This window comes from Rattus norvegicus, chromosome 17, assembly GCF_021556685.1.
Source record: "Rattus norvegicus strain SHRSP/BbbUtx chromosome 17, alternate assembly SHRSP_T2T, whole genome shotgun sequence".
NCBI classification, from domain to species: domain Eukaryota; kingdom Metazoa; phylum Chordata; class Mammalia; order Rodentia; family Muridae; genus Rattus; species Rattus norvegicus.
The window spans coordinates 73,536,647-73,562,470 of record NC_141550.1 but is presented as its reverse complement, the minus strand read 5'-3'; the positions used below and the strand labels follow the sequence as shown (position 1 = coordinate 73,562,470).

The following is a 25,824-nucleotide window of genomic DNA, read 5'->3' as shown; positions in this document are numbered from 1 at the left end:
ATCCGGCTGGGGGGGCGGGGCGGAGAGTCTAGGGAAACCGTCACGTGCAGGAAGCGGAAGCGCAAGTGCCAACCTTCTCTAAGCTTCTCCCAACCTATCATAGCACGGGTCTGCATCTAGGAAGACTGGACGTGGGTCTTCCTCTTACTTTTGTCCACCCTGGTCCAGGGCGATGGCTCCGCCTGGGGATCCGAGGCGTCTCTGCAGGCTGGTGCAGGAGGGCCAGCTGCGCGCCCTGCGGGAAGAGCTGGAGGTAGCTGGAGGTTGCTGGGATCCAGAGATGTTCCGAGGCAGCCAAGGGCCAGCTGGGGACACCCTTCTCCACTTCGCATCACGCCACGGGCGCCAGGACATCCTAGTGTACCTAGTGGAGGCTTGGAGTATGGACATCGAGGCCGCCAACCGAGACTACAAGCGGCCTCTGCACGAAGCTGCCTCAATGGGCCACCGGGACTGCGTGCGCTACCTCCTGGGCCGAGGTGCAGTGGTGGACTCCTTGAAGAAGGCGGACTGGTAGGTGCCCAGCCTAGGGTCCAGAACAGCTATATCGACACTCCCTGAAGAATCGCAGATTTTCATGTATGTTTCAGTGTGTTCGTTAGATGTATAATCTTCTCAGCTTCTAATCCTCTTCCCGACCTTCTTTTCTTGTGTGTTTGGTTCTTTAGTTGAGTCAATCCCTTCCTGTTGAAAGAGTATGTTGAAATGTAATCAAGTAGAGTGTAACGGCTGAATTGTACTACTACTAGTGTGCCCAAGATGCGTTTTTTTTTTTTCTGAAGACATTTCGCTAAATTACCTAGTCACGATTACAGTATTTTAATTTGCATGGCCACAGCGGATAAGTACTGTTGACAAAATTCAGTTGACCATGCACCGAATATTGAGTTCTTAGGTAGTTTTGTCACGAAGAGCCTTTCAGAGCCACCAGCAAGAATGTTGGTGGATACTCTTGCACCACACAAAACAATTTCATTTCTTGCTACATTGGCATCTCTTATTTTTAGTTCCGTGTCTAGTTTCTAGGAGGCTGTAAACTTCTTTAGGCTCATAGCTTAATGAAGTTTCCTGCCTTTAAGTCTGTCACAACATAGGGGCTAGGACATAGATCAGAGGCGGCACACCCTCCTAGCATCCGTGAGCTTCTTAAGTTTGACCTCAGCACATTAAGGACAAGAGAGAACCATATAATTGAAAGTGTGTCTTTTGTAAAGATGTAGTTCCGTTATATCGTGAGGGTTATCTGTGGATTTTTATCAGTCTTCTGCTTGGTTCATAAATGGACTTTGCCTCTCAGACAACCTACTAGGACAACCTACTACTGTGTATGTACATTCAGAATCAGTTTCCCCTTGTTATTCCTCCGTGGTCCTCAGAGAAGTCAGAGGCCGATCATCTAAGGTGTTTTCCTGCCACGCCCCCCACCAGACTCCTCTAGGTTTTCCCCCTGTACCAAAGACATCCATAATATGAAGACAAATGCCTCAGCTCCTTTCCATTCCTGGTTGGCCTTAGGACTCCTCTGATGATGGCTTGCACAAGGAAGAACCTTGAGGTGATCCAGGACCTTGTAGAACACGGTGCCAACCCACTCCTGAAGAACAAGGATGGCTGGAACAGTTTCCACATTGCCAGCAGGGAAGGCGACCCTGTGATCCTCCGGTACTTGCTCACTGTCTGCCCAGACGTTTGGAAAACAGAGAGCAAAATCAGAAGAACTCCTTTACACACTGCAGGTACACCCTGCAAGCTCTGTAGTCTGCAGCTGGCTCTGCCCAAGCACTGTCTCCAGTTTGTAGTTCAAGCCACCTGCAGGGGAGTGGAGGATTTGGGAAAACAGAAGTCAAGGCAGCAGGACATCTTGTGCCCTCTTGGCAAACCAAAAGTTTCTAAAGTGACAAAACCTGCGGCTAATAGGTCCTTATGTCAGTCCAGTTTTCCTGGATATCTCTTACCCTTTCTGGTTAGTCATATGGTAATCTGCTCTGTTCCTTCTAAAGTCCGTGACCCTGGGTCTTGGCCTGTATTTGGGCAAATGTCCTCTTTAGCTTTTAATAGTGGTAATGATACCATGCTGTCGAGTCCTAGGGAAAAGCAAAATTAGAGTGGAATGTGTGGGTAATAGTCCCACGTGTCTAATCACAGGCAGTCACAGGTGGCATAGTGCATGCCTGTAATTTTTGCATTCGGGGAGCTGAGGCAGCAGGATTAAGACCAGCAGGGCAATGTTGGGAGACCCTGTGTCATAACTCCTAATACCCCACCCACCCAAAGAGAGAAACTTGGGAACTAATTAGTGTAAGAGGCAGTTCATTGACTCAGAATCCTGAGCTCTTACTTCTCTGGACCAATCCCTGAGACAGTCTGGATAACAAATAGCCAGCGTGGGCTGGAGAGATGGCTCAGTGGTTAAGAGCACTGACTGCTCTTCTAGAGGTCCTGAGTTCAATTCCCAGCAACCACATGGTGGCTCACAACCATCTGTAATGGGATCCGATGCCCTCTTCTGATATGTCTGACAACAGCTACAGTGTACCTGAAGACATGAAATAAACAAATCTTTAGAAAAAAAAAAAGCAAGCAGCCAGTGGTTCTCCAGCCACAGCTGACCCTTAGGGATCAAGAAATTCTTTTTGAAACTTTTTGAATAAGTAGGAAAAAGTCCTCCACACAGTTCATAAATTACTTAGCCAGCTCTCCTATCACCCCACCCCCACCACACACACACACAAGATTCCCTTGGAGAACCAGTCAACAACTTATCACCAAAATAAAGGAAACGGAGGGCAGATAGTCAGAATCTTTCCTGTTGAATGTAGGCATCTTCAATAGGAGGAGTAACTTTCTGGATAATTTTCATAGAGTCCTATAAAGTAGATTACAGTCAAAATGTTTTTTGCAGTTTTCTGGCGGAAGACCACACTGCCCTTTGAACCTCACAGTGCTAAAGGGAGGAAATAATAAGTTTAAAATTAAAAGTTTGCCGTGCAAGTGCTCATAAAGATGAAATACCAGATGTGTAAAGTGAAACCATCATTCTCTACCATATATTTAGTTGAATTTTTCCTTGTTGGGACAGCAATTGTACCTGCTTTAGGTTTGCCTCCGCGAGAAAACCAGGGCAGATGTGGCTGAAGACATGACTTAGTGGTTAAAAGCACTTATCACTCTAGCAGGGGACCCGGGTTCAGTTCCCCACACTCAAGCGGTGGCTCAAACCCATCTCTAACTCTAGATCCCAAGCTTCAAGGGATCCATCACCCTCCTCTGACCTCTGTGGGTATGATTCATACATGTGACACACATACAAATGTGTAGGCAAAATAGTTACGTACAGAAAATAGAATAAAAACAGCAAAGTTAAAAGAAATGATGGGCAGAACAAGTTAGAGGAATACGAATTGTGCTTGTTTTTAATTATTTACTTGTTGTGCTGGGAGAAAACCCAGGGTTTTGCACACACTCAGTCAGTGTTTAGACAGTGTGCTGCCTCCCCGTCAAAGTTTTGAGTACATGCTAAAATGTTCCAATTGTCTCCATTCTTCACCCCCCAGCAATGCACGGCTGTTTCGAAGCAGTCCAGGAGCTTCTTGAGAGGTAAGCACAAAACGGTAAGTTGGCAGAAAGTATTTCTCAGATATAACAAGGAGCTAGTCCTCCTTTTACATAGAGAGCTCAGAGTCCGCAAAGGACAAGGCCTGCATACCAATGAGCGTTGCAGGGAGTTCATTGTCCCCATAGGAGTGTGTGGTAGGATGCATTAATAAAGTATATAATAATAAAGTATATATTAATAAAGACCCTGAAAAAGTAAATGTCTCAGCACTAGCCAAACAAAAGCTGTTCACCTGAGAACAACAGCTGCACGTGAGGAGTCAGGGAGCTGTTTGCACCGAGAAAAAGTAGAACGTGTTTGAGAGACTGGAATGGTTCACAGGATGCTGAAGTCTAAACAGAGAATACGGATGCTGTGGACCATTGTGAAAAGTTTGCATCTTATTCCGAGCATGTGAGGTAACATTGAGAAGTTGAGTTGGTTGGTTTTGAGGTTTCTGATATTAAAGGTATGCACCACCATGCCCAACCTCGTTGAAAGGCTGGGTTTTCCTCTTTTGCTTTGTTTTGTTTTTTTAGATTTACTTATTTTCGTGTTCTGTGTACGAATGTTTCGCTTGCGTGCATGCCTGGTGCCTGTGGAGGCCAGAAGAGGGTGTCAGAAGGACTCAAACCCCAGTCCTCTGGGAGAACAGCAATACTATCACCACTGAACTCTCTCTCCTGGCCCCTTGTTGAATGGTTTTTAAGCCAAGGGTTGTAAGAAATCAGTTTTCTGGGATCACCTGGTTATAAAATGTAAATGGACCTGGGATAGGAACAGGTTTCTGTGAGATTGTCTCTTAGGTTGACGAAGTGAAACAGGAAAGTAATGGTGGTGGTGGCAGGGCTGAAGAGATGAGACTAGAATAGTGTGGTGGTGCCACATGAATGGCTCCATATATTTGAATGCTTAGCCACCAGGGAGTAGCACTATTTGAAAGGATTAGAAGGATTAAGATTAGCTGCCCTGCTGGAGGAATTGCATCACTGAGGAGTGGGTTTTGAGGTTTTGAAAGCCCATGCCAAGCTTAGGCTCTCTTTGTCAATGGATCAGGATATAACTCTCAGCTACTGCCCAAGTGCCTGCCTGTATGCCACCATGCTCTGCAATGATAACAAGTCAAGCCTCTGAAACCGTAAGCCAGCTCCGAACTAGATGCTTTTTTTTTCATAAAGAGTTACCTTTACAGCAGTAGAACAGTGACTAAGGCAATGAAGAAGAGGTGGGTTGAGGGTTTCTCTTAGAAATCGAATCAGGGGGTTGGGGATTTAGCTCAGTGGTAGAGCACCTGCCTAGGAAGCGCAAGGCCCTGGGTTCGGTCCCCAGCTCCAAAAAAAAAAAAGAACCAAAAAAAAAAAAAAAAAAAAAAAAAGAAATCGAATCAGTAGCAAAAGCTGAATAATTTGATAGTGGGATCTGAGAGGGCCTGGGGAGGTAGCTCACTGGGAGAGTGCTTGCTTGGCATATTTAAGGCCTTGAATTCCATCCCCGGCACCATCGAAAATAGATAGAGGAGAGGCAGGGGAACCCCAGGGGTGACTTACAGTGTGGGGCCTGTGCCACTTGCTGAGAGATGTTGAACACTGGAAGAGGAGCAGGTTTGGGGGAAGCATAAAAATTCTACCTTGGGACAAGCGGAGTAGTTCCATCTCTGTGAGAGATCAAAGCAAAGAGTTCAGATAAGCAGAGACAAGATGGGCCAGGTACAAATGGGGGGCTTTGCAATCTACGCGTGCTGACGTGAGGTCAGAAGTGGGAAAGAAGTCGGTCAAAGCAAAGAGCGTCCCTGCGTCCTAAAAGCATGTGTCAAACACCTAGAGCCACAGATCTGCTGTTCTGCACATTTGTAAATACTCTTCACTGAAGAAACACTCCTCGAGTGCCTTTGTAGGTTAGGTCTGGGTAAGGAGCTAAGCATAGCTCCCCTCCAGTGGCCTTCGTAGGCCAACGAGGAAGACTGTGGGTAAATAATAGTCCCACAGAACTCCAGAATTAAAAAGCTGCATGCAGTGTTGCACATGTGTAGTTCTAGCCCTCCAGAGACCGAGGCAAGAGAAGCATGAATTCCAGGCCAGGCTGGACTGCACAGCAGGATGTCTATGGTTGTTCCAGAGGGCGAGGGCAGAAGGATGGATGTGGGTGGGGATCATGAGGAGAAGGTAGTGATGAGAAGAATGTCAGGAGGCTGTTGTCAGTAGACTTGTGCATCAGTGTGAAAGCAGAGAGGGAGAGGAGGAGTTGTAACTAGCCTGGATTCAGAATTAATTATATTATGTATGTAATGGGTTGGGAGAGAAAAGAGAAGACAGTACTAAGGGTGACTACAGAAGCAGCAGCTGAGCAGCTGACAAAAGGAAGGGTCTCACAGACATGGTAGGGCTTAAAGAGGGAAGTCCCCCAAGTCCTAGAGCTCGGTTCAGAGGCTGTCACGGATTATCAGTGAGGCACACAGTCTGCCCTTAGGCTATCATGTCACCTCTCTTGGGTTTGAAGTGGTGATTATTCACAGCTCTGCCATTTTCTGGATTTGGCTATAGATGTCACTATGAACCAGACTGTAGAGACAACTGTGGCGTCACACCCTTCATGGATGCAATTCAGTGCGGCCATGTCAGCATAGCCAAGCTGCTCCTTGAAAACCACGAGGTATAAAGGGGCTTTGCTTATTCCTTTATTTCTTCTTTAGAAGTTTTAGATCTGGGGAATAAACAATATGTCATTATTCATCTGCTGGCTTCAAATTCTGGCTCCTCTGAGTTTCCCTAGTGGGAGGACCTTTGGCCTTTGTACATATCAGTACATTACTGTTCCCATCTCTAAGATGGTGACAAAATGTACTTTCTTCAGAAGGCTCCCACAAGGGTTAAGTGATGCTGGGTTTGGGACTCAAAGTAAAGTGCTGACATAGTATAGCATAGCACACTCAGGACCCTGGACATATTCCAGGGAGAATCCAGTAGTCCAACATACAGAATGCAGTTAAGGAACTAAGGATTAAGTAAATGGTGTCCTTTAATAGTAATAGCAACGGGGTTGCGGATTTGGCTCAGTGGTAGAGCGCTTGCCTAGGAAGCGCAAGGCCCTGGGTTCGATCCCCAGCTCCGAAAAAAAAAAAAGAGAATAGTAATAGCAACAAAGTATCCTGACAGAGCCGAAGGCCACAGCATTGACCACATTTCACTTCAAGTCCTTTGCTAATCAGGCAGAAATCATATGCTCTGTCCAGAAGAACCACTGAGAAAGCTAAGCTTCCCCAAAACATCTACAGGACGGACCATGGGCCCAGATTCCTCTGCATTTGACACTGCTCCTCTTTCCTGCCTATTAGGCTTGCTCTTCAGCTACAGATAGTCTGGGGGCCCAGGCTCTACACCGAGCAGCAGTCACTGGGCAGGATGAAGCCATCCGATTCCTGGTGTGCGGTCTTGGCATTGATGTCGATGTGAGAGCAAAGTCAAGCCAGCTCACAGCACTTCTTTATGCAGCGAAGGTCAGTTGCTTCTCCCGTCAGCACTCCTTTAGGCTTGCTTTGCTCCAGTGACGGACAGCTCTGTAGTCCTGGCATCTTTGGCTCCGTGTGTATTCTACATTCCTGAGATGTTGGTGATTCCAAGTCTTTTATCTTTTCTTTTTTTTTTTTTTTTTTTCTTTTCTTTTTTTCGGAGCTGAGGACCGAACCCAGGGCCTTGAGCTTGCTAGGCAAGCACTCTACCACTGAGCTAAATCCCCAACCCCCCCTTTTTTTTTTTAAAGATTTATTTATTTATTACATATAAGTACACTGTAGCTGTCTTCAGACACACCAGAAGAGGGCATCAGATCTCATTACAGATGGTTGTGAACCACCATCTGGTTGCTGGGATTTGAACTCAGGACCTCTGGAAGAACAGTCAGTTCTCTTAACCACTGAGCCATCTTCTATCTTTTCAAATAGAAACCTGACTTTTTTATTTAAAAAAAAAATGGAGAGATAAGGGCTGGAGAGATGGCTCAGAGGTTAAAAGCAGTATCTGCTCTTCCAGAGGTCTTGAGTTCAATTCCCAACAACCACATGGTAGCCCACGGTGCCCTTTTCTGGTGTGCTGGCATACATGCATGTAAAATACTGTATACTGAATAAATAAAAAGATAACTTTTTTGTTTGCATGTTTGTCTGCTTGCTTGCTTTTCAATACAGGGTTTCTCTCTGTAGCCCTGATGGTTCAGGAACCGCTCTGTAGACCATACTGGCCTTGAACGCAGAGATCCTGTCTGCCTCTGCCTCCCAAGGGAACTCTTAAATCTATCTCATGCTTGGGCTTTATGTACCCTTCCCCCTCTTGTTTCCAGGAATAATGTTATTTAAAACCATAAAGATGTTGAAGGGTGATGGAGGCTTTCTCAGTTGTCCCTAAGCACTTGCAAACTGCAAAATTCCACCTCAGTATAGCCATGCCGAAACTATTAAAAATAAGTGAGTAGGAGGCTGGAGAGAGAGCCCAGTGGTCATGGTGCTTGCTGCTCTTGTTCCCAGCACCCACAGCAGACAAATCACAACTGTCTGTAACCCAGCTCCAGGGGAGTGTGTGACGTCATGCCCTTCATGGTATAACTCAGTTCAGCCATGTTAGCATAGCTTGGAAATATCCTTGGAAAACACAAGGTATAAAGTAGTTTTGCTTATTCCTTTATTTCTTTAGATATTTTAGATCTTCTAGCCTCAACAGACACCTCCCTCTTCCTCTCTCTCTCTCTCTCTCTCTCTCTCTCTCTCTCTCTCTCTCTCACACACACACACACACACACACACACAGTTCTGAATACAAGGGATAGGGACCTGAATGGCCTGAGTGCCACCTACAAACATGGGAAGAAGAAAAGCTAACATTTCCTCTAGAAATCTTGACTTTAGTCTCCCACTGACCGGCTAGACGGTGCGTATGAGTTACTGTGTGAATGGCTCTGGCTGTAGTAGGATCTCTCTTCTGAGAGCCTCAGTCTTTCAACTCCCCTCTGCCTTAACAGTTTTAAACAAAAAGTTCATATGATCGGGAAATTTTGGAATTGTGACTTCCCTATAAACCACAAGGTTTTGTTCTGCTGACCTTGATGGAAACTCAGTTGTATGATCCACCCTAACAACTGAGCATTACCATTGTCAAGTGATTCATGATAGAATCATAGGGGATATAAGCCTTCCTTAAAACAGGAAGACTGAGCATTCACAGTGGCTGTGTCAGGAAGAGTTCCCGGTACATGCTAGAGGATGTCTTTAAAGCTTTGGCTTTGTCCTCGTCACAGTGGTAATGAACTTGTTTCAATACTCAGGAAGGACAGACGAGCACAGTTCAAACTCTGTTGTCCTTGGGTGCCGACATCAACTCCACAGATGAACGAAATCGCTCAGGTAGGAGTACAGCCGATTCTCGGACGTTTCCCTTTGAAGCACTGATGTGGGCTACACACCCAAATTGCACACAGCTCTACATTCAGTCCCTACCCCTGAAAAAAAAGTCTCTTCCTTAAAATAGCTTTTCATTTGTAAATACTATTAGAGCTGTTGGTATTGACGTCATGGATTTTTGGTTTTACATTTTTGGTGTTGAAAATGTTAGTGTGTGTGTGTGTGTGTGTGTGTGTGTGTGTTGGTGTTTTGCCTGCATGTATATACGTGTACCGTGTGCACGCCTGGTGCCTGTGGAGGCCAGAAGAGGGTGCTGGGTTACTTTGAACTGGTTTCAGAATGTTGTTAATTACCACGCGGTTGCTGGGAATTGGACCCCTGGGTCCTCTAGAAGAGCAGCCAATGCTCTTAACTATTGAACCCTCTCTCCCTTATTCTTTGTTTCTAAGACAAGATCTCAAAAAAAGAACCTATGAGGGGTTGGGGATTTAGCTCAGCGGTAGAGCACTTGCCTAGCGAGCGCAAGGCCCTGGGTTCGGTCCCCAGCCCCGGAAAAAAAAAAAAAAGAAAAAAAAGAAAAAAAGAACCTATGTAGACCTGGCTGGCCTCAATGCCAGAACTAATGTTTGGCATCGTGACCGTGGTGGGGAACACTAACCACCATCCTGTGACTGTGGTTGGTTGGTTTCTGTGGATTTTTTCCCTCCAGATTTATTTATTTATTCTTACGTGCACGTGTGTTTTATGAACAAGTGCCACATATGTGCAGATGCCCCAGAGGCCAGAAGAAGGCACCAAGTCGGTTAGAACTGGAGGTGCTGGGAACTGAACTCAGGTCCTCTCTAAGGGCAGCAAGTGTTCTTCACTGCTGAGGCCTCTCTCCTACCCCTGAGACTGTTATTTGAAGCCATAACAATGTGTGTAAGGTGAAAGCATTTCCTATCTCCTCTATGAGGACTTTAAATAGATTTAAAGAGATAGAGTCCGAGTGCTTTTCTTTCTGTGTATACTAGGGACCAAGCCCAGGGCCAGTAGACATGATCTAGCCTTGAGCTGCATCCCCACTGCTGTGCAGAGCTGATCCTTTATAGCTGACATTAGAAGAAAGCGCTCAATTAGCATGATTCTTCCAGCCAAGGACCATCTTTCCGGCTCAGTGGGATCAGGCTGCAGAGACTCACAGACGACCGGATCTCACTTGCAGGGCATACAGGATAGCTGCTGCTAGTTAGAGCAGGCACTGGGACCCGCTCCTAGAGACCAGAAAGCCTTTGGACTCTTAGCATGCCTGGACCTTTTAGTGCTGATTTCTGCACATGGAGTAGAAAGATTGGTCAACAGAGTTTTAACACTAAGTCATGGTAATTCAGCAAAATATTAAGGAGTTTTTATGTCCCGTTAAAACCATGATTAAATAGCACGTAAGAGTGAACCTAGGGAGAAACCGTCTCCTCCTGCTCGCCACTAACTGGAAAAGCGTCTTAGATTTTCTGATTAATTTTAAATAGATTTTTCTTTTTTTTTTTTCTTTTTGTTTTTTTGTTTGTTTGTTTGGTTGGTTGGTTGGTTGGTTGTTTTGGGGTTTTTTGTTTGTTTGTTTGTTTTTTGTTTTTGTTTTTTTTTTTTTTTTTTTTGATTGTTGAGACAGATTTTCTCTATGTAGCTCTGACTGTCCTGGAACTCAGTACATAAAATAGGTAGACCCAGAGCTCACCGAAATCTGCCTCCCCTTTGCCGGGATCAAAGGCGTGTACCACCACACCCGGCAGGTTTGTTTTCTTTAGAAAAAATTGTAACCCAGTCTGCCATCCAACATGGGCCACCATGGGTGGGTATGGCGGTGTGAAATGTGTGTAACTGGAGAGCTGGCAAGAGGACACAGTCAGTGAAAGCACTTGCAGCCGAGCCTGGTAGCCTGCATTTGATCCGCCAGGGCCTGCACGGTGGGAGAGAGGCAGTTCCTGCCTGTTGTCCTCTCACTCCTCTCTCCAACAGGCACTGCGGCAAGTGCACACACACACACACACACACACACACACACACACACACACACACACAAACACACACACACACACATCCACACCCAGAGTGCACAGACAGGCGTAAGCTCTGTAGAACCGAATAATCCAACATTTGTTTCCGAGTGCAGAGCACGTTCTCAGCGTCGATCACCCGTGTCTCCCTTTAGCCCTGCATCTGGCCTGTGCAGGTCAGCACGCGGCTTGCGCCAGGTTCCTCCGACAGTCAGGGCTGAAGGATTCTGCAGACCTAACAGGCGCCTTGGCCCAGCAACTCACGAGGGGCGTGGCTATCCTTCAGGACTTTGATCCTGGTGTGAAGTCATAAGGATGCTTGGAGACGGAGGCTGCTGAGTGCGTGGTCATTCACGCCATGCTTCTTCAGTTGCTGACGGATCAGTGAGTTACTCTTCAACCGTGTTTCCATCTCCTCCTGCCTTCCTTCTGCACTGTTCTTCGACTGAATGGCCAGGAGTCGGGGTGCCGGGCATGTCATGTGATCTTAGCCGGGTTTCCGTTTTCTTTTTTCAAACCGTAATGAGGATTGAACTCAGTGCCTTGCCTGTGCCACGCAAGGGCAGTGTGGCTAAAGGACAGCAGCAGCCCCAGATCTTGGCTTTTCTCCCCTTGCAGGGAGAATGAGATTAAATGAGGCATGTGCATCCTCAGGGAAGTGAAGGTGACAGATCTGTCTTTTTTTTTTTTTTTTTTTGAGCTGGGGACCGAACTCAGGGCCTTGTCAGGCCTTGCTCTTGCTAGGCGAGCGCTCTACCACTGAGCTAAATCCCCAACCCCCAGATTTGTCTTTAAATATATGAAAATCTAATAAAGCAAAATATAAACTGCTATTTACTTGAGCTATAAAACGTAGTTGGCCTATTCAGTTTTTCCCTTTATAGCTTGCACGTGTCCCCGCGGCTTCATAGCCAGGAAGGACGTGTTTTTGCCGTTTACAACAACATTTATAAGGACGCTTAACGGACAGATACTTTTCTTACACATGAGTGGATAGTTTGCCTGCGTGGATGTCAGTGTGTCACATGCATGCCTGGTGCCCTTGGAGGCCAGAGAGGGCATCAGAGTCCCTGGGACTGGAGTTAGAGTTTCGAGCCTCCAGGTCTTCTGAGAGAACAGTCAGTGCTCTTAACCACTAAGCTAAGCCATCTCTCCAACCCCAGGCAGAAGATCTTAAACGTGAAGGAGTTTCTGTTTGTTCGAGTAGACAAGTTCTGTCACAAGCAGAATTTGACCCATTAGTTTAGTACTACCACATTCCTCCCTCACTCTGTATTGTTCTTACCTTGCCGAACAGCAAAGACCTCCAGCTCCTCTTAATTTGTCTCCTACGGAGTTCATACCCCCACCACCCCTGCCCCACCCCGTTTCTAACCACCAGATAAATGTTAAGTAGAAACACGATCCTACCTGGTAATCCCTTTGTCCTACACTTTACACCCATGCTCTTCCCAGACGTGATTACCATTCTCCCTTGTGTCAGAGGGCTCTCTGTTTCGATGCCTTTGGGGTCTGAGGATGATACTGGTGATATGTTGGGGCCAAAAGGTCATCCTTAGCACACACATAAGCATTCTCTCTGTTCCCATTCATATTCTCTCTCTCCCCTCACCCTCCCTCCTTCCCTCCCCAGCACGAGCCTCTCTGTGTGCCTCAGATTCATATTATTTCTAAGCTCTGAGTGCTGAGATTCGAGGCCTGAGCCTCACTGCCTGCTATCTTGTTTGCTAATCTTCACTCATAACTAATTCCCACGAATCCCGTTGCTTCTGCCCTTCCCAGTATGAGACTGTAAACGTTGACTACCACAAGCCACTGCTTAAATTACTCAGCAGCCAGAGGTGGTAGTGGTTATCACAACATTAATTGTAGCAGAGAAAGTAATAATAATATACGATAACAATACACTTTGGCTGTAATACTATATTAGAGATACTAATAGCAGTGCAGATGGTAATAATTTACCCCCTTTACCCTCCCCAAATTATAATTACTTTCTCCATTTCCTTTGGGTAAGTTACTTTCCCAAGACTCCCTGCCTGAAATTTTATCCCTCTTTTGCAGCATTTGCTACTGCCTCCAAGATTGCCCACTGTGGGTGGCACCATTCCCTATGGGGCGTGGTGGGGGCAGTCCTGAACTATATGGGAGGGGAGAGATTGAACTGGGCATCAGCAAGCAGACAGGTAGGCACGATACGTTCATTTCTCTCTGCTTTTAACTCCAGACGTGCTGCAGTAGCTGTTTGAAATCCCCGCCTGGACTGCCACACATTTATGGAACTGTGCTGTGACTTGGCATTTGTAAGTGAAATAAACCTTTCCCCAGGGTTGCTCTTTTTTTTCAGAGTATTTATTTTATCACAGCAACAAAAAAATAGAACTAGACACACACACACACACACACACACACACACACACACCCTTGTTGTTTTATCTTCTTGGTATTTAACACTAGCAATTATACCATATAAAGTATAAGTAACTTTTTTATTATCTCTTTCTTCCACTGATATTTAACCTGCTTGGGTCAGGAGCGAGGCCTAGAACAGTCCTGGCACAGAAGGTTTGTTACGGTATGGTTAGTGAGTACGCGAGAGTAGTGATGTATGTTTATGGAGTGCCGCAGCCCTGTAACGACCACTTCTGCCTCTACCTGTGTTCTCAAGTCCACCTTCCGTGTGGCTGCCCGAGAGCCCTCACTAATTCACATCCATTGTCAATGGTAGCTGAGCCCCTGTCCTCCCAGAAAGTAGACCAAAGACTTTGTTAAGAGGTCCTTTCTTGGGCTGGAGAGATGGCTCAGGGGTTAAGAGCACTGACTGCTCTTCCAGAGGTCCTGACTGAGTTCACTTCCCGGCAACCACATTGTGGCTCACAACCATCTGTAATGGGATCCGATACCCTCTTCCGATGTGTCTGAAGACAGCGACAACATGACAGTGTACTCATATAAATAAAATAAATAAATCTTGAGAAAAAGAAGAGGTCCCTTCTTGCAAGATGTGTTCCCTACCATTGATTATCACCTGTCAAGGACCTAGAATCACCTGAGACACACCTCTGGGCACATGAGTAAGGGAATTTTTAGATTCAGTTAATTGCGGTGAAAGGCCCACAATTGTACTTGAATTTTAGATGAGCCATTGTACCTGATGTTTACTCTGGAGTGATGGCTCCTTAGGCCTTGTGGTAATCTCTTAGGAATAATCGATGATAGTTATCTGAAATTTATGGGGTTGCTCTTTCTTGGGAATTTCAGAACCTTAGCATAACCTCAGTTATAAGGCACTCCTGGCAAACCTGGAATTCCTACAGTGACTATGTTCGCATAGGTAATGGTTCCCTAGACAACTCCTCGATCTGATAAGAGATTTTGGTATTCGGGAATTGACTTTTATGTGACAATCAAAAGGCTTCGTCAAAGCTGCAAGGTGTTCCATTCATCAGAGCTGTTCCACTTGCTGCCAGGAAGCCTTAATACACCCTGCAACCAGTCTCTTTCTCTCTCTCTCTCTCTCTCTCTCTCTCTCTCTCTCTCTCTCTCTCTCTCTCTCTCTCTTACCCTGGTCTGAATTAAAAGGAGAAAGTGAGAGATGGACTGAGCGGCTGTGTTCATCCTCTGCATCCTGACTGAGGATATGGGGTGATGGATTGTCTCCAGTTCCTGCCGCCTTGCCTTTCCTGCCATGACAGTCTGTACCCCCGGGTATTTCATTCCAGCAACAAGAAAAGTAACTAATACATCGATGGCACAAGGTCTCACTGCAGAGCTGAGGCTAGCCTAACTTGCCATATAGCCCAGGCTAGCCTCAAATTTGTGATCCTCCCGCTTCACCCTCTTGAGTGCTGGGATTACCACTTTGCCTGGCTAACTGGGGCTTCTGACCCTTGCCCTAAGACCTGCTTCCACATGAGCCATCTGTCTGTCTGGAAAGCTCAGTCAGGACAGAAGTTGTCAGGGATAGAAATAGATAAAAACTGCAGTCACTTGAAAACAGATCCGATACATTGCTTCCCATACAAAGGGAAATCTATGAGCCAATATTTACAAAATGAAAGGAAAATCAACAGCAAGATGGGGAAGGAATAGAACTCTGGCTGAAGAAATGAGAGAAGCTTGCAGAGAGAGAGGGGCCGGGGGCAAAAGGAAAGCCGCCACTGGATGTAATTTACCCTGCAGTTCACCAGCAGGTGGCAGACCAGAAAAAAAGTCTTTTATTCTTACAAAACATAAGGTGTAGACTTTAAAACATAGAAAATGCTAAAGGAGGAAACCAAAATCACCAGTAATCCCACTGCTCAGTTACAGTTAGTCTCTTCTTAGAATAAATATCTTATTGTTGTTGTGCGTATGAAGCGTGTGCATACAGGCACTTGTGAGTGAAGGTCATAGAGGAACTTGGAGGAGCCACATTTTCCTTTCAGTGTCGGGATGCAGGGGATCTGACTCGGATCCTCAGGCGAGCACAGTGTGTACATGGCTTTCCTGTTGCTGTGAGAGAGACCGCGGCCAAAGCAACCTGGAGAGGAAAGGATTTAGTTCACCTTACTTCACATCTTTCCAGAGGCTTGACGCAGAAACCACGGAGGTTCACTGTTGCTCCCAGGTTCACGCTGAGCTACAGCCCAGGCCTACCTCCCTCAGGATGGATCACCCACGTTTGCTGGACACCCCACACACATATCAATTAGCAATCAGTAAAATGCTCCCACAGATACAGTCGCAGGCCCATCCGACCTACGAAGATCTTCACTTTTCTCAGGTGACTGCAGGTTTGTATCAGGTTGACAACTGAAGCTATGACGTACCAGGCGCTTATACCCACTGAACCATCCCACAGCACAGTGTCCCACTCTGATTCCTCCCAGCCTATCAAAGTAAGTGTGGTCAAGACAGTGCAGTACATGCAGCTTGCCCCTAACTTTATACTGAGAACTTTGGGCACTCTGCTTTTCAATCTGTCAAGTACTCCATCCATCACGGTACTGTCTGCATTAATTATATTTTACAGAAAGGTCCATTCGTTTGCTGCATTAAGGATCGAACTCAAGGCCTTGCTCATATTAGACAACCACTCCATCACCGAGGTACATCCTGGGCTTTTGGTGAAGACTTGATAACCTGTAAACTTTGTCCAATTTAGCAGAATGGTAGCCATAGCTTATCGATGTGTCAGTGTCTTGGGAGATGGGGAGACGTGTTGGGTAGGGGGTTAAGGACAACGAATGATGTTTATATACTCTACAATATCAGCGAATGTGAAGTCACATGCAATAGTCTTTATACTTTTAAAAGTGACTTTCGGGGCTGGAGATGGCTCAGTGGTTAAGAGCACCGACTGCTCTTCCTGAGGTCCTGAGTTCAAATCCCAGCAACCACATGGTGGCTCACAACCATCTGTAATGGGATCTGATGCCCTCTTCTAGTGTGTCTGAAGGCAGCTACAGTGGACTCATACAATAAAATAAAATCTTAAAAAAAAAAATTTATAAAAGTGACTTTCGGTCAGGCCTGGGGACACAGGCCTGTAATCCCATCTACTCAAATTGCTGAGGCAGGAGAATTCCAAGTTCAAAGCCTGCCAGGGCCACAAAGACAGCGTTCAAGGCCTGAGGATGGATGCAGTGTGTGCCAGGACAGCCTGGGAACTTAGACTCCATGTGATGGTTAACTTTATTAGTGACTTGATGGGATTTAGATTTTCATGGTTGCCATCTAGGAAGGTGTTCACAGGCAGGTTTGACTAAGTGGGGAAGACCCTTCAAGAACGTGTGGCACCATCTTAGGAGCTAGGGTCCTGAGCTGAATAAATCGGAGACAGCAGGATAAGCATCCTCCTCGTTCCTGACAGCTGAGGCAGTGTGAACGGCCTTCCTCCTGCCCCTGTCACCACACTGCTCCAGCCAGCTACCCTGTCTTCTCCGTCATAATGGACCCCTGAAATGTGAGCCAAACAAGCCCTTCCTTAAATTCTGTCTGATACTTTGTCACAGCAGTGAGAAGTAACAGATGCAGCCTTGTCTCCTTTTCAAAAAGCGAAACACAAAAGGGCAGGCTCAGAACATAATAGGGTAAAGCACTCGCTAAGCATGAACAAAGCAATAGACTCCATCACAGCTCCCAAAACGACATTGTTTTCATAACCCAGAACTGTGGCAGAGGTCAAAATCCAGTAGGTGGGGGCTTCTACAGCAAAGCAAGTCTTAGCTAGGGTAGCAAAGAGGCAGTGAGGGTTGGGTGCTGGCCACTAGGCAATTCCAGACTCCTAACTCCTAACTCCTTACACCAGTCCTGAGAAAGGTAATTGGCTGCTCCGTGGCATCCCTGAGAAAGCAGTAGGGGATAATCACACTTATGAGTACCTCAGTTTACACCTTTTCGGGCTTTCTTGCCTGAACACATCAGCCTGCCAACTTGGGCGGCCAAGCTTGCTCGGAGTTCACCTCCCCCTCTGCTGTGTTAAAGGCCCAGAACATCCTCGAGGCATTTGAAACAATGTTTACAAAACAGCAATGATAATTGAGCTTAACAGGGTTTTGACTGTTTTGGAGGTTTTTAAGAGTTTCACAGCTTAGTTACCAGATTTAACGGAGCCGATTTAACCAAGTTACTGGATTTAAATCCCAGCTTTTTCACGGGTTAAGTGTGTGGCCTTGAAAAATGTACCCCATGTTCCTAAGCCTCGGCTTCCTTATCTCAAGAATAAAAATGCAGTAAGAGGTCTTGTGGACACACATCTGATCTCAGAGCCCAGGAGGGGCCCCGTTTCTAAGTCCGTTTCCTGGACTACATAACAAATGCCCACAAACTGCGTGCAGAGAAATAGCACTGCCTACCATAAGGACAGAAAGGGATCATTAGTGTTCAGTTAGTCAGCAAGCATACTGGGCATTTCACTTATTTATTTTGGTGGGGGGGGGTTGTAGATCAGGCTAGACTTGAACTCACAACAAATCTCTTGCCTCTCCCTCCCAAGTGCTGGGATTAAAGGTGTGGACTGGCACTCCTGGCTATTGTGAACAGAAACGATTCAGTATGTGTCGGGCATATTTAGCACCACACGGCCAAGATGAGCATTTCTGGTTGTTGTTTTGGTTGGTTGGTTGGTTGGTTGGTTGGTTGGTTGTTTGTTTTTCTTGCACTGCTGGGGATAAAATCCAGAACCTCAAATATTGCTAGGCAAGTACTCTACCTGTGACTATGCCTCCTCTCTCCCATATGTGGGGGGGGGGGGGGGGGGCGGCGGCATTGGTGGTGGTGTGCAGACATCCCCTACCTCTATGGATACTTTTTACTTTTTATCTCTCAGAGAGTTGCCAGATGGGCCTTAACCTTGGCTACCCTGCTTTCTCGGCTATCCTAACAGCTAGGGAAACAGGCCTGTGTGCTAGGCCCAGCTCCCAGACGAACATTTTAGACACATGGTAGTTAGGGGAGACAGTCCGTTAACCAAAAGCTTGTGAAATCTGGATTGTATCAGGTGGGTCAAAGTTTCCCAAAGGAAATAAAATAGTGAAGGGGACAGGAAGTGTCAAGGGGTAAATGTGTCGGTTCAATCCGTGACAACATTCTAAGCAGAGCCAGCTGTGCCTGCCTCGGTCCTGAGGAAGCTGCGGGCTGCTGTGTCAGAGGACAGGACAGGAAACCAGGGTGTCAGAAATGAGTAAAAAGGCAGAGAGAAGAAGATGAGGTCAGAGCTAGACACAGAGGTCCCTGTGCAGCACCATCTCTGGTGAGGTGGAGGAGGAAGCCATGGCGGTTCTCAGCAGAGGACTGATTAAATCTGACCTGATTTTTAGCAGGGTGGTTCTGAACATTGGGCAGAAGGCCATGCGGTAACGATTGAGAGACAGGGTAGAAATGTAGGCCATGGTGATGGGTGAAGCATCAGAAATTCTGTCTCTGCCATGTCTTAAAAGTAGAAGCTGTGGGGCTGGGGATTTAGCTCAGTGGTAGAGTGCTTACCTAGGAAGCGCAAGGCCCTGGGTTCGGTCCCCAGCTCCGAAAAAAAGAACCAAAAAAAAAAAAAAAAAAAGTAGAAGCTGCTGGTTTAGCTGTCAGTTGGATGTGGAAGGAAAGATAGAAGGGTTAAGGTTTTGGGTTGCACAGATGAGAGGGTGCAACTGCCACTCCCTGTGCAGGGAAGAATGGAGGGTGGCAGAGGGTGGCAGGGGGGTGGCAGGGGGTGTTGGATCTGTATCCACTGTGCACTGCCCATGTGGAGGAATCAAGAAGGCAGCCCAGGGATGACCTGGGAGCAGGGGCAGCACACAGGTGCTAGGGAATGATGAGGTCTCCAGAGGCCACATAAAGAGAAGCAGCCCCAGAACTAAGCCCTGGGCACCAGAGGACACAGGCTGGAAAGGGACAAAAAACCCAGCAGAGACCTAGGAGGTAGCAGGGATCCAGCAGACAACCAGGAGAAGCTGGAGCTGGGCCTCATCCTTAAAAAGTATCTGGTTAGACTGATGCTGTACGGATCAGTCTGCTCAAAGTCCTAGGAGCTGTGCAGGATGGGGAAGTTCAGAAAGTAAGAGTACTTGCTCTGGGTTCAAATCTCCAGCACCCACATACTATCCAAGCACGCCTGTACATGCCTATGACCCCAACATTGTGGGAAGAGGCGGGCAGATCCCAGGAGCTGGCTTAGCTAAAACATCGAACTTCAGGTTCCGTGAGAGACCCTGTCTCAAAAAAGGTGGAGAGGAAAACAGTCGTCCTCCCTCTAAATGCACACTCACAAGCATGCACACATGTGCACATGTGCACACATGCACATGCATGCACACACACAAAGGGGAGAGGAGACCTGGGGCCCATAAACGAATGAATAAAAGGAACAACTGTGCAGGCACATTTTCTTTAATTAGAGGAGCTTGCATTTACAGTTCGAATGGTGAGAAAAGGTAGAAATATGTTGGAAAAAAAAGAGGTGTCATCGTGGTGGTGTGAGATCCCAAGCAGGATCTGTACTCATGAGGCACCTGGTCTTGTTAAATATAAATCTAATTTGAGGGCCCCCAAGAGTCTAATTTCCAGCAGGTTCCCAAGAGAAGCCACCACCCTTGCGGACTGTTCCCCAGACACTGCGTGGAGTATCTTGCTGACAGAAGGAGTGGGAAGTTGATGTCAGCACCAAGGGCTTCTGCCCAGTAAAGAGAGGGGAAGTTGCTGGAGGAAATAGAAGGGGGGTCTTCCAGTTGCTTCTGTTTACTTGTCGGCAACAAGTAGAGACTGAGGGCTCACCGTGGACATAGAAGGAGAAGGAAGTGAGGTACTAAACATCCATAGAGGTTTGCAGATGCCCACTGGGAGCCTTTCAGGCAGCACAGCATCAGGCCTGGGATGGAGTCGAAGAACTTGCGATTCTTTCCCTCCTTGCTTATTTCATATATGTCTGTCTGTGCGTGCAGGCGTGGGTGCGAGCGTGTGTACCTGTGTGAAGCAGGTGCCCGTGCCTATGAGTACCCAAAGCTAGAAAAGGGTAGGGTATCTGTGATGGCTATTCCTGGTTGTCAACTTGACTAGATCTGGAATAAATGACAATTCAGAATTGGAGGGCTCACCCGTGATCCAGATCTTGAGGCTGGGAGACACAAGTTTCTGGATCTTGGCATGGAGTTCTTGAGGCACAGTGGCCATGAAAAGCTTAGGCCCAGGAGAGGTAGTACACACCTTTAATCCCAGGGGACTGAGGGGAGGAGATCTCAGAATTCCAGGTCAGCCTGGGACAAAGCCAGTCCCAGATCCAGGCGTGGTGGTACACACCTTTAATCTGGGCCACACCTTCTGCCAGAGGCCCACGTAAGGACATTGGAAGAAAGAAGATTCACTCTTCTTCACCTTCTTGCATTTACTTGCCAGCACCTCTGTTGGAACCTACAACAGAAGACCAGTTCAAACTGGGACTGAGCAACTGCTAGATTCTGGAACTTCCCATTCACAGCTGCCCACTGTTGGGTTAGTTGGACTGCAGACAGTAAGTCACCACAATAAATTCCCTCAATATAAAGAGACATCGCGTAAGTTCTGTGACTCCAGAGAAAACCCTGACTAATACAATCTACGTCTGTACCTGTGTGTGTGTGTGTATGTGTGTGTGTGTGTGTGTACCTGCGTGCACATGTGTGCACACGCTTGTGCACACGTTAGGCAGGTGCAGGTGCATGTGAGTTCCCAAAGAAACCAGAGAAGGGTAGGGTATCTGACTCTGGAGCTGGAGATGGAGGCATTGTGAGCCACCCGATGCGGATGCTGGGGAACTGAACTTGGGTCCTCTGGAATAGCAGTGAATGCTCTCACCACAGAGTCATCTCTCCAGCAGCTCTTGTCCTTTTTAGCAGCTTTACTGAAGCAAAACTGGAAAACAAAACAAAACAAAACAAAAAAACCACACACGTACTGCATGTAAGTTCGGATAAGTGCATACCCACATGGAACCACCCCTACACCGAAAGGTAATAAACTTCTTGATTTGTATGTGTGGGGCAAATATTCCATATGGGACACACGCACGCACGCAGGCACGCACGCACGCACGCACGCAGGCACGCACGCACGCACGCAGGCACGCACGCACGCACGCACGCACGCACGCACGCACGCACACACCTTTCCCCACGCCATTTAGTGCATGGTACAGTGTTCTTAGCTGTGGGCACTCTGCTGCACACAGATCTCTGGACGCTGTTCATGTCACACAGTTAAACCTTTCCACTGCTCTCCTCTGGAAGTGTCTATGTCTTCCAAGTTCCCCGGCCATGTGGACACGGGTACTCCCAGTAGGTAGCGCACACTTTCCAAACCAATGGTATCGGGGAGGGGATTCTAGATCTCAAGAATTAGCTGAAGTCCACTGGCCTGCATTCTCCCCCACAGGGTCCCCTACCTTTGCCTTCCAAATACCTCGATTACACGAGGCTCCCACACCTACCTGCAATTATTTTGGTTACCTGGCAGAGTTTGAGGATGACGATTCATACTTGCCTGGCAAGTACTTCATCCACTGAGTCAGTCCCCCATTTTTAACTCTAGTCTGTATGGTTCCCTGACTCAGGTGCACCACAGTTTTACCTGAAGTGTTAGCCTCTGTGAACACGAGAATGTGTGTGGGGTTCTTCAAGATATCGTTGTAAGCTGGAGTGAACACATCTCCGTGTGCTCTGAACAACTGGAAGGTAAAATTCCCGGAAGCGGAAGGTATGTGTGTTTTTGTCAGCCGCCACCGCCGCCGCCGCCGCCGCCGCCGCCGCCGCCGCCGCCGCCGCCGCCGCCGCCGCCGCCTCCGCCATCATCTCACTGTTGTTTTAAGTGTCAGTCACTGGATCTGCATCTGTTACAGTTCAGTTGGCAGAAATAGCGGATGTTCCAGTCGATCTCAGCAGTTCCTAGATGGAATGCATTCATAGTCACCCAGAGGGCTCAAGAACAGATCTAGGTTGAACTTTTAAGGGGAGACTTCAAAATTCAGATTGCAGTTCTCAAGAAGTTGCCTTTTTTTTTTTTTTTTTTTTTTTTTTTGGAGCTGGGGACCAGACCCAGGGCCTTGCGCTTCCTAGGCAAGCGCTCTACCACTGAGCTAAATCCCCAACCCCGAAGTTGCCTCTTTCAATCAGGAAAACCCTTCCCAAGCCAGGGAGCTCACTGCCTTGAATTCTCAGCCCCACAAGTCCGCTGTCTCTGCTTCAGTCAGAAAAAGGCAATCATCAGGAATGCTCCATGGGGAAAAAAACCAGTCGCTTACAAGACAGCCTCTGCTGGCCGAAACTCAGAAATGTGGCTTCCTCTTCTGTCTTCTAAAACTGGGTTGGTTAGCAAAATCCAACTCAGGTCTAGGAGTTGAGCTCTGTGGGAGCCTGAGGGATGCTCATCCTGGTGCTCTGACATCTGCAGTATAAGTCTTACAGAGAGGAGTTTGGAACGGTATGCCTCAGGATCCACCACGCTGGAATGCTCCAGTGCCCCCTGCTAAACTTCACACAGTGTGTCAGAATGTCTGATTCCTCTGCACCACTGCCAAGAGTAACATCTTCTCGTCTGGCAGGAGAAGAATTTTGGGGGGATTTTTTTAGATTCTGAATCAGACTGAAGTTTTTGCTTGGCTTGGTCTTATTTCATTTTCTTTTTATCTGTACTGGAATTCCTAAGTGACAGACTGCCTCAAAACCCATTGTGGGGCAGTGATCGTACACATCATTGATCCCAGCACTTTTGAGTCAGAGGCAGGCAGAGCTGTGTGAGTTTGAAGCCAGCCTGGTCTACAGAGCAAGTGCAGGACAGCCAGGGCTGCACAGAGAAGCCCTGTCTCAACAGAACGAAAGAAAACAAAAACAAAAATCAACAAATTAAAAAAAAAGAATTGGAAAATTAAAGGTTCTTTGGAAAGTTGGTTGGATGTCGTTTTGTTGGGACAAACGCGTCAAGGAACGTTTACCTGAAGGGGACACAGATGAAAGACTGTAAGATAGACTCATGAAGGAACTTTTCTCTGAAGCAGACATAGGAGAAAAGGTGTTCTGCTAAAGCAAGCAGGTGAAAGGACAAGTGATGAAGGATTCTTTGCTAATGACACGCATGTACTGGTCCGCCTTACATTGTGTAGTTGAGCTCCATTTGTTGGGACTCCATAGAGAGAAATGCATTTAAAAAAACAAAAACAAAAAAAAAGTCTGGTGGTCTGCTGCAGCCTCCTGCCACTTCCTCAGACTCAGGCTCATTGGCAGAGTAATGTCAGCTGAGGCAAGACCCTCGGAGGACACATGATATTTGGAGGATATAGAGAGATAGTGGCTGGGGCTGAGCTCGGCTTGCTTATAGAGCTAGCTGTGCAGCGCTTGTTAGTTTCGAGTCTTCTCTGATCTTCGCCATCATTAAAAGTAGACATTGAAAAAAGATTAAAATTACAAAAAAAAACCCAACGCAGCAGATTATAACATGATTTTTATAAGTCATCTGGATGATCTCAGGCTGAGCCAGGGGCGTCTTCAGTCAGCTGAGGTTGTAGGATGGTGTTGCCTGGTCATACTTGACTCTGCTCGTGGGGGACTCCTCTGTCAGGCTTCCAGACACTGAGACTGAACACATAAAGGAGACTCGGATACTTCCCAGCCAACAACAAATCCCTCATCTGGCATATATATCTATAGATAGATAGATAGATAGATAGATAGATAGATAGATAGATAGATAGATAGATAGATAGATAGATCTATAGATAGATTTATAGATAGATAGATAGATAGATGATAGATAGATGGATGGATGGATAGATAGGTAGATAGATAGATGTGATATGTGATAGATGATAGATAGATAGATAGATAGATAGATAGATAGATAGATATAGATGACAGAAAATAGAGATAATAGGAACATGATACATGGATAGATAGATTTAGAAAAATGGATAGATGGTAGATAGATAGATAGATAGATAGATAGATAGATTAGATAGATAGATAGATAGATAGATAGATAGATAGATGATAGACAGACACACATACACACACACACAAACCACACACACATACACACACACACACACACACACACACACACACACACACCACCTATAACATCAGCAGCATTTGGGAGGCAGAAGCAGGAGAATTGCCATGAGTCTAAGGCTAGCCTAGGTTGTAGAGTCAGACCCTATCTCAAGCAAAACAAAGCAAACAGTGGGGAGATAGTTAAGATGCTTGGTTCCCAACACCTCCGTGGTAGTTGACCACTGTCTATAGCTTCAGGTCCAGGGGATCCAAATCCTCTTCTGACCTCCTTGGGCACCAGACACACAGACATGCGGGCAAAGCACTCATCCGTGTAAAAAAAATCTTAAAAACAAAGCAGCAGCTCAAATAGATAGCAGGCATACACAGAAGCTAACTAAGGCGCTTGGGTTACTTGGATGAAGTGCACAGATTCCTTGGGTAACACATCTCTTAGGCGACGTCTCTCTTCTGGTTATAGTGAATGGCACCAAATACAACCATCAGTGTTAAGCCTGTGGGATGCCTGGTCTTAATTTTGGGTAGTTTTGTGGAAGACTTACTAACCAGGATGTAAATGAACACAACAGTCATAGGAACAGTTTCCACTTGTGGGTCTCCTTGCCTGTGTTGGTTAATCCTCATTGTCGGTTTGATTGGCTTTCGAATCACCCAGGAGAAGGGTGAGACAGTCTTCTCGTGTGTCTCTGAGAACCTTTCCAGAGAAGATTAACTGGGGAAATGGGAGACCCACCCTGAATGTGGATGACAGCATCTCACGGCCTGGCTCAGACTGAATAGAGAATGCCTGTGGGGGTTCTGCATTCTTTTCTTTCTGAGGTGGGTCTGAGTACACTGCCTGCTTCTGTGGTAAGCCAGGAATGGGAGCATGAGCAAAAGAGAGGTCACGTACATATCTGCACCTTTGCACATCTGTAACTTCCAAACGGCACTTTCTACTGGTGGTAGCCGTATCAGGTGATCACGGGAAGAGAACTGGAATTCAGGCCATAATAGGACTCTCTGAGAACAAGCCTTTATCCGTGCTGCCTTAAAGAAGATTATTTGGGTGAGATTACCTTTGCCCCCCTTTCCTCTCTTCCCTTGTAGCACTTTTAAAGTCTAGGAGAGCAGAAAGCAATCCATTTGTTTATAGACGTGTAAGGAATATCAGAATCGTCCTCTGAAGACAGTATCAGGGACTGAGAAAAATGTCATGAACCCCACACTACTTGCATAAGGTCATGTTGATCCCCACACTACTACTGTCCAGCTGGGGACCTTATGCAAGTTACACTTCCTGCCACTGTTTCCTGCTTA

At 46.7% G+C, this 25,824-nt stretch overlaps 1 protein-coding gene and 1 long non-coding RNA gene across 7 annotated transcripts; one reads left to right on the top strand and one right to left on the bottom strand.

Moving 5' to 3' along the window:
* Positions 1-70: 70 nt before the first annotated feature.
* Ankrd16 (ankyrin repeat domain 16) lies at positions 71-16,502 on the top strand. 5 transcript variants are annotated; one of them, XM_087590772.1, is made up of 9 exons: positions 71-513; positions 1,516-1,736; positions 3,555-3,597; positions 6,136-6,244; positions 6,927-7,088; positions 8,906-8,984; positions 11,170-11,398; positions 13,242-13,317; positions 14,597-16,502. In XM_087590772.1, exons 1-7 carry the CDS (start codon positions 173-175, stop codon positions 11,325-11,327), a joined length of 1,113 nt encoding a protein of 370 aa, XP_087446898.1. In that variant the 5' UTR covers positions 71-172; the 3' UTR covers positions 11,328-11,398; positions 13,242-13,317; positions 14,597-16,502.
* A 3,361-nt stretch (positions 16,503-19,863) lies between these two features.
* On the bottom strand, positions 19,864-23,875 carry LOC120097862 (uncharacterized). Of its 2 annotated transcripts, none has more exons than XR_015641809.1 (4): positions 22,620-23,875; positions 22,091-22,509; positions 21,131-21,376; positions 19,864-20,896 (listed from the first exon to the last, which is right to left on the bottom strand). It is a non-coding gene; the product is annotated as an uncharacterized LOC120097862 (long non-coding RNA). The 2 variants fall into 2 exon arrangements; XR_015641808.1 differs by having other exon boundaries at positions 21,320-21,376; positions 22,620-22,779.
* Positions 23,876-25,824: the final 1,949 nt, after the last annotated feature.

Coding starts and splice junctions, on each gene's coding strand:
- Ankrd16 (XM_087590772.1), top strand. CDS start 173: ATGGCTCCGCCTGGGGATCCGAGGCGTCTCTGCAGGCTGGTGCAGGAG. Junction 7,089..8,905: donor CACTTCTTTATGCAGCGAAG/GTCAGTTGCTTC, acceptor TTCAATACTCAG/GAAGGACAGACGAGCACAGT. Junction 8,985..11,169: donor AGATGAACGAAATCGCTCAG/GTAGGAGTACAG, acceptor GTCTCCCTTTAG/CCCTGCATCTGGCCTGTGCA.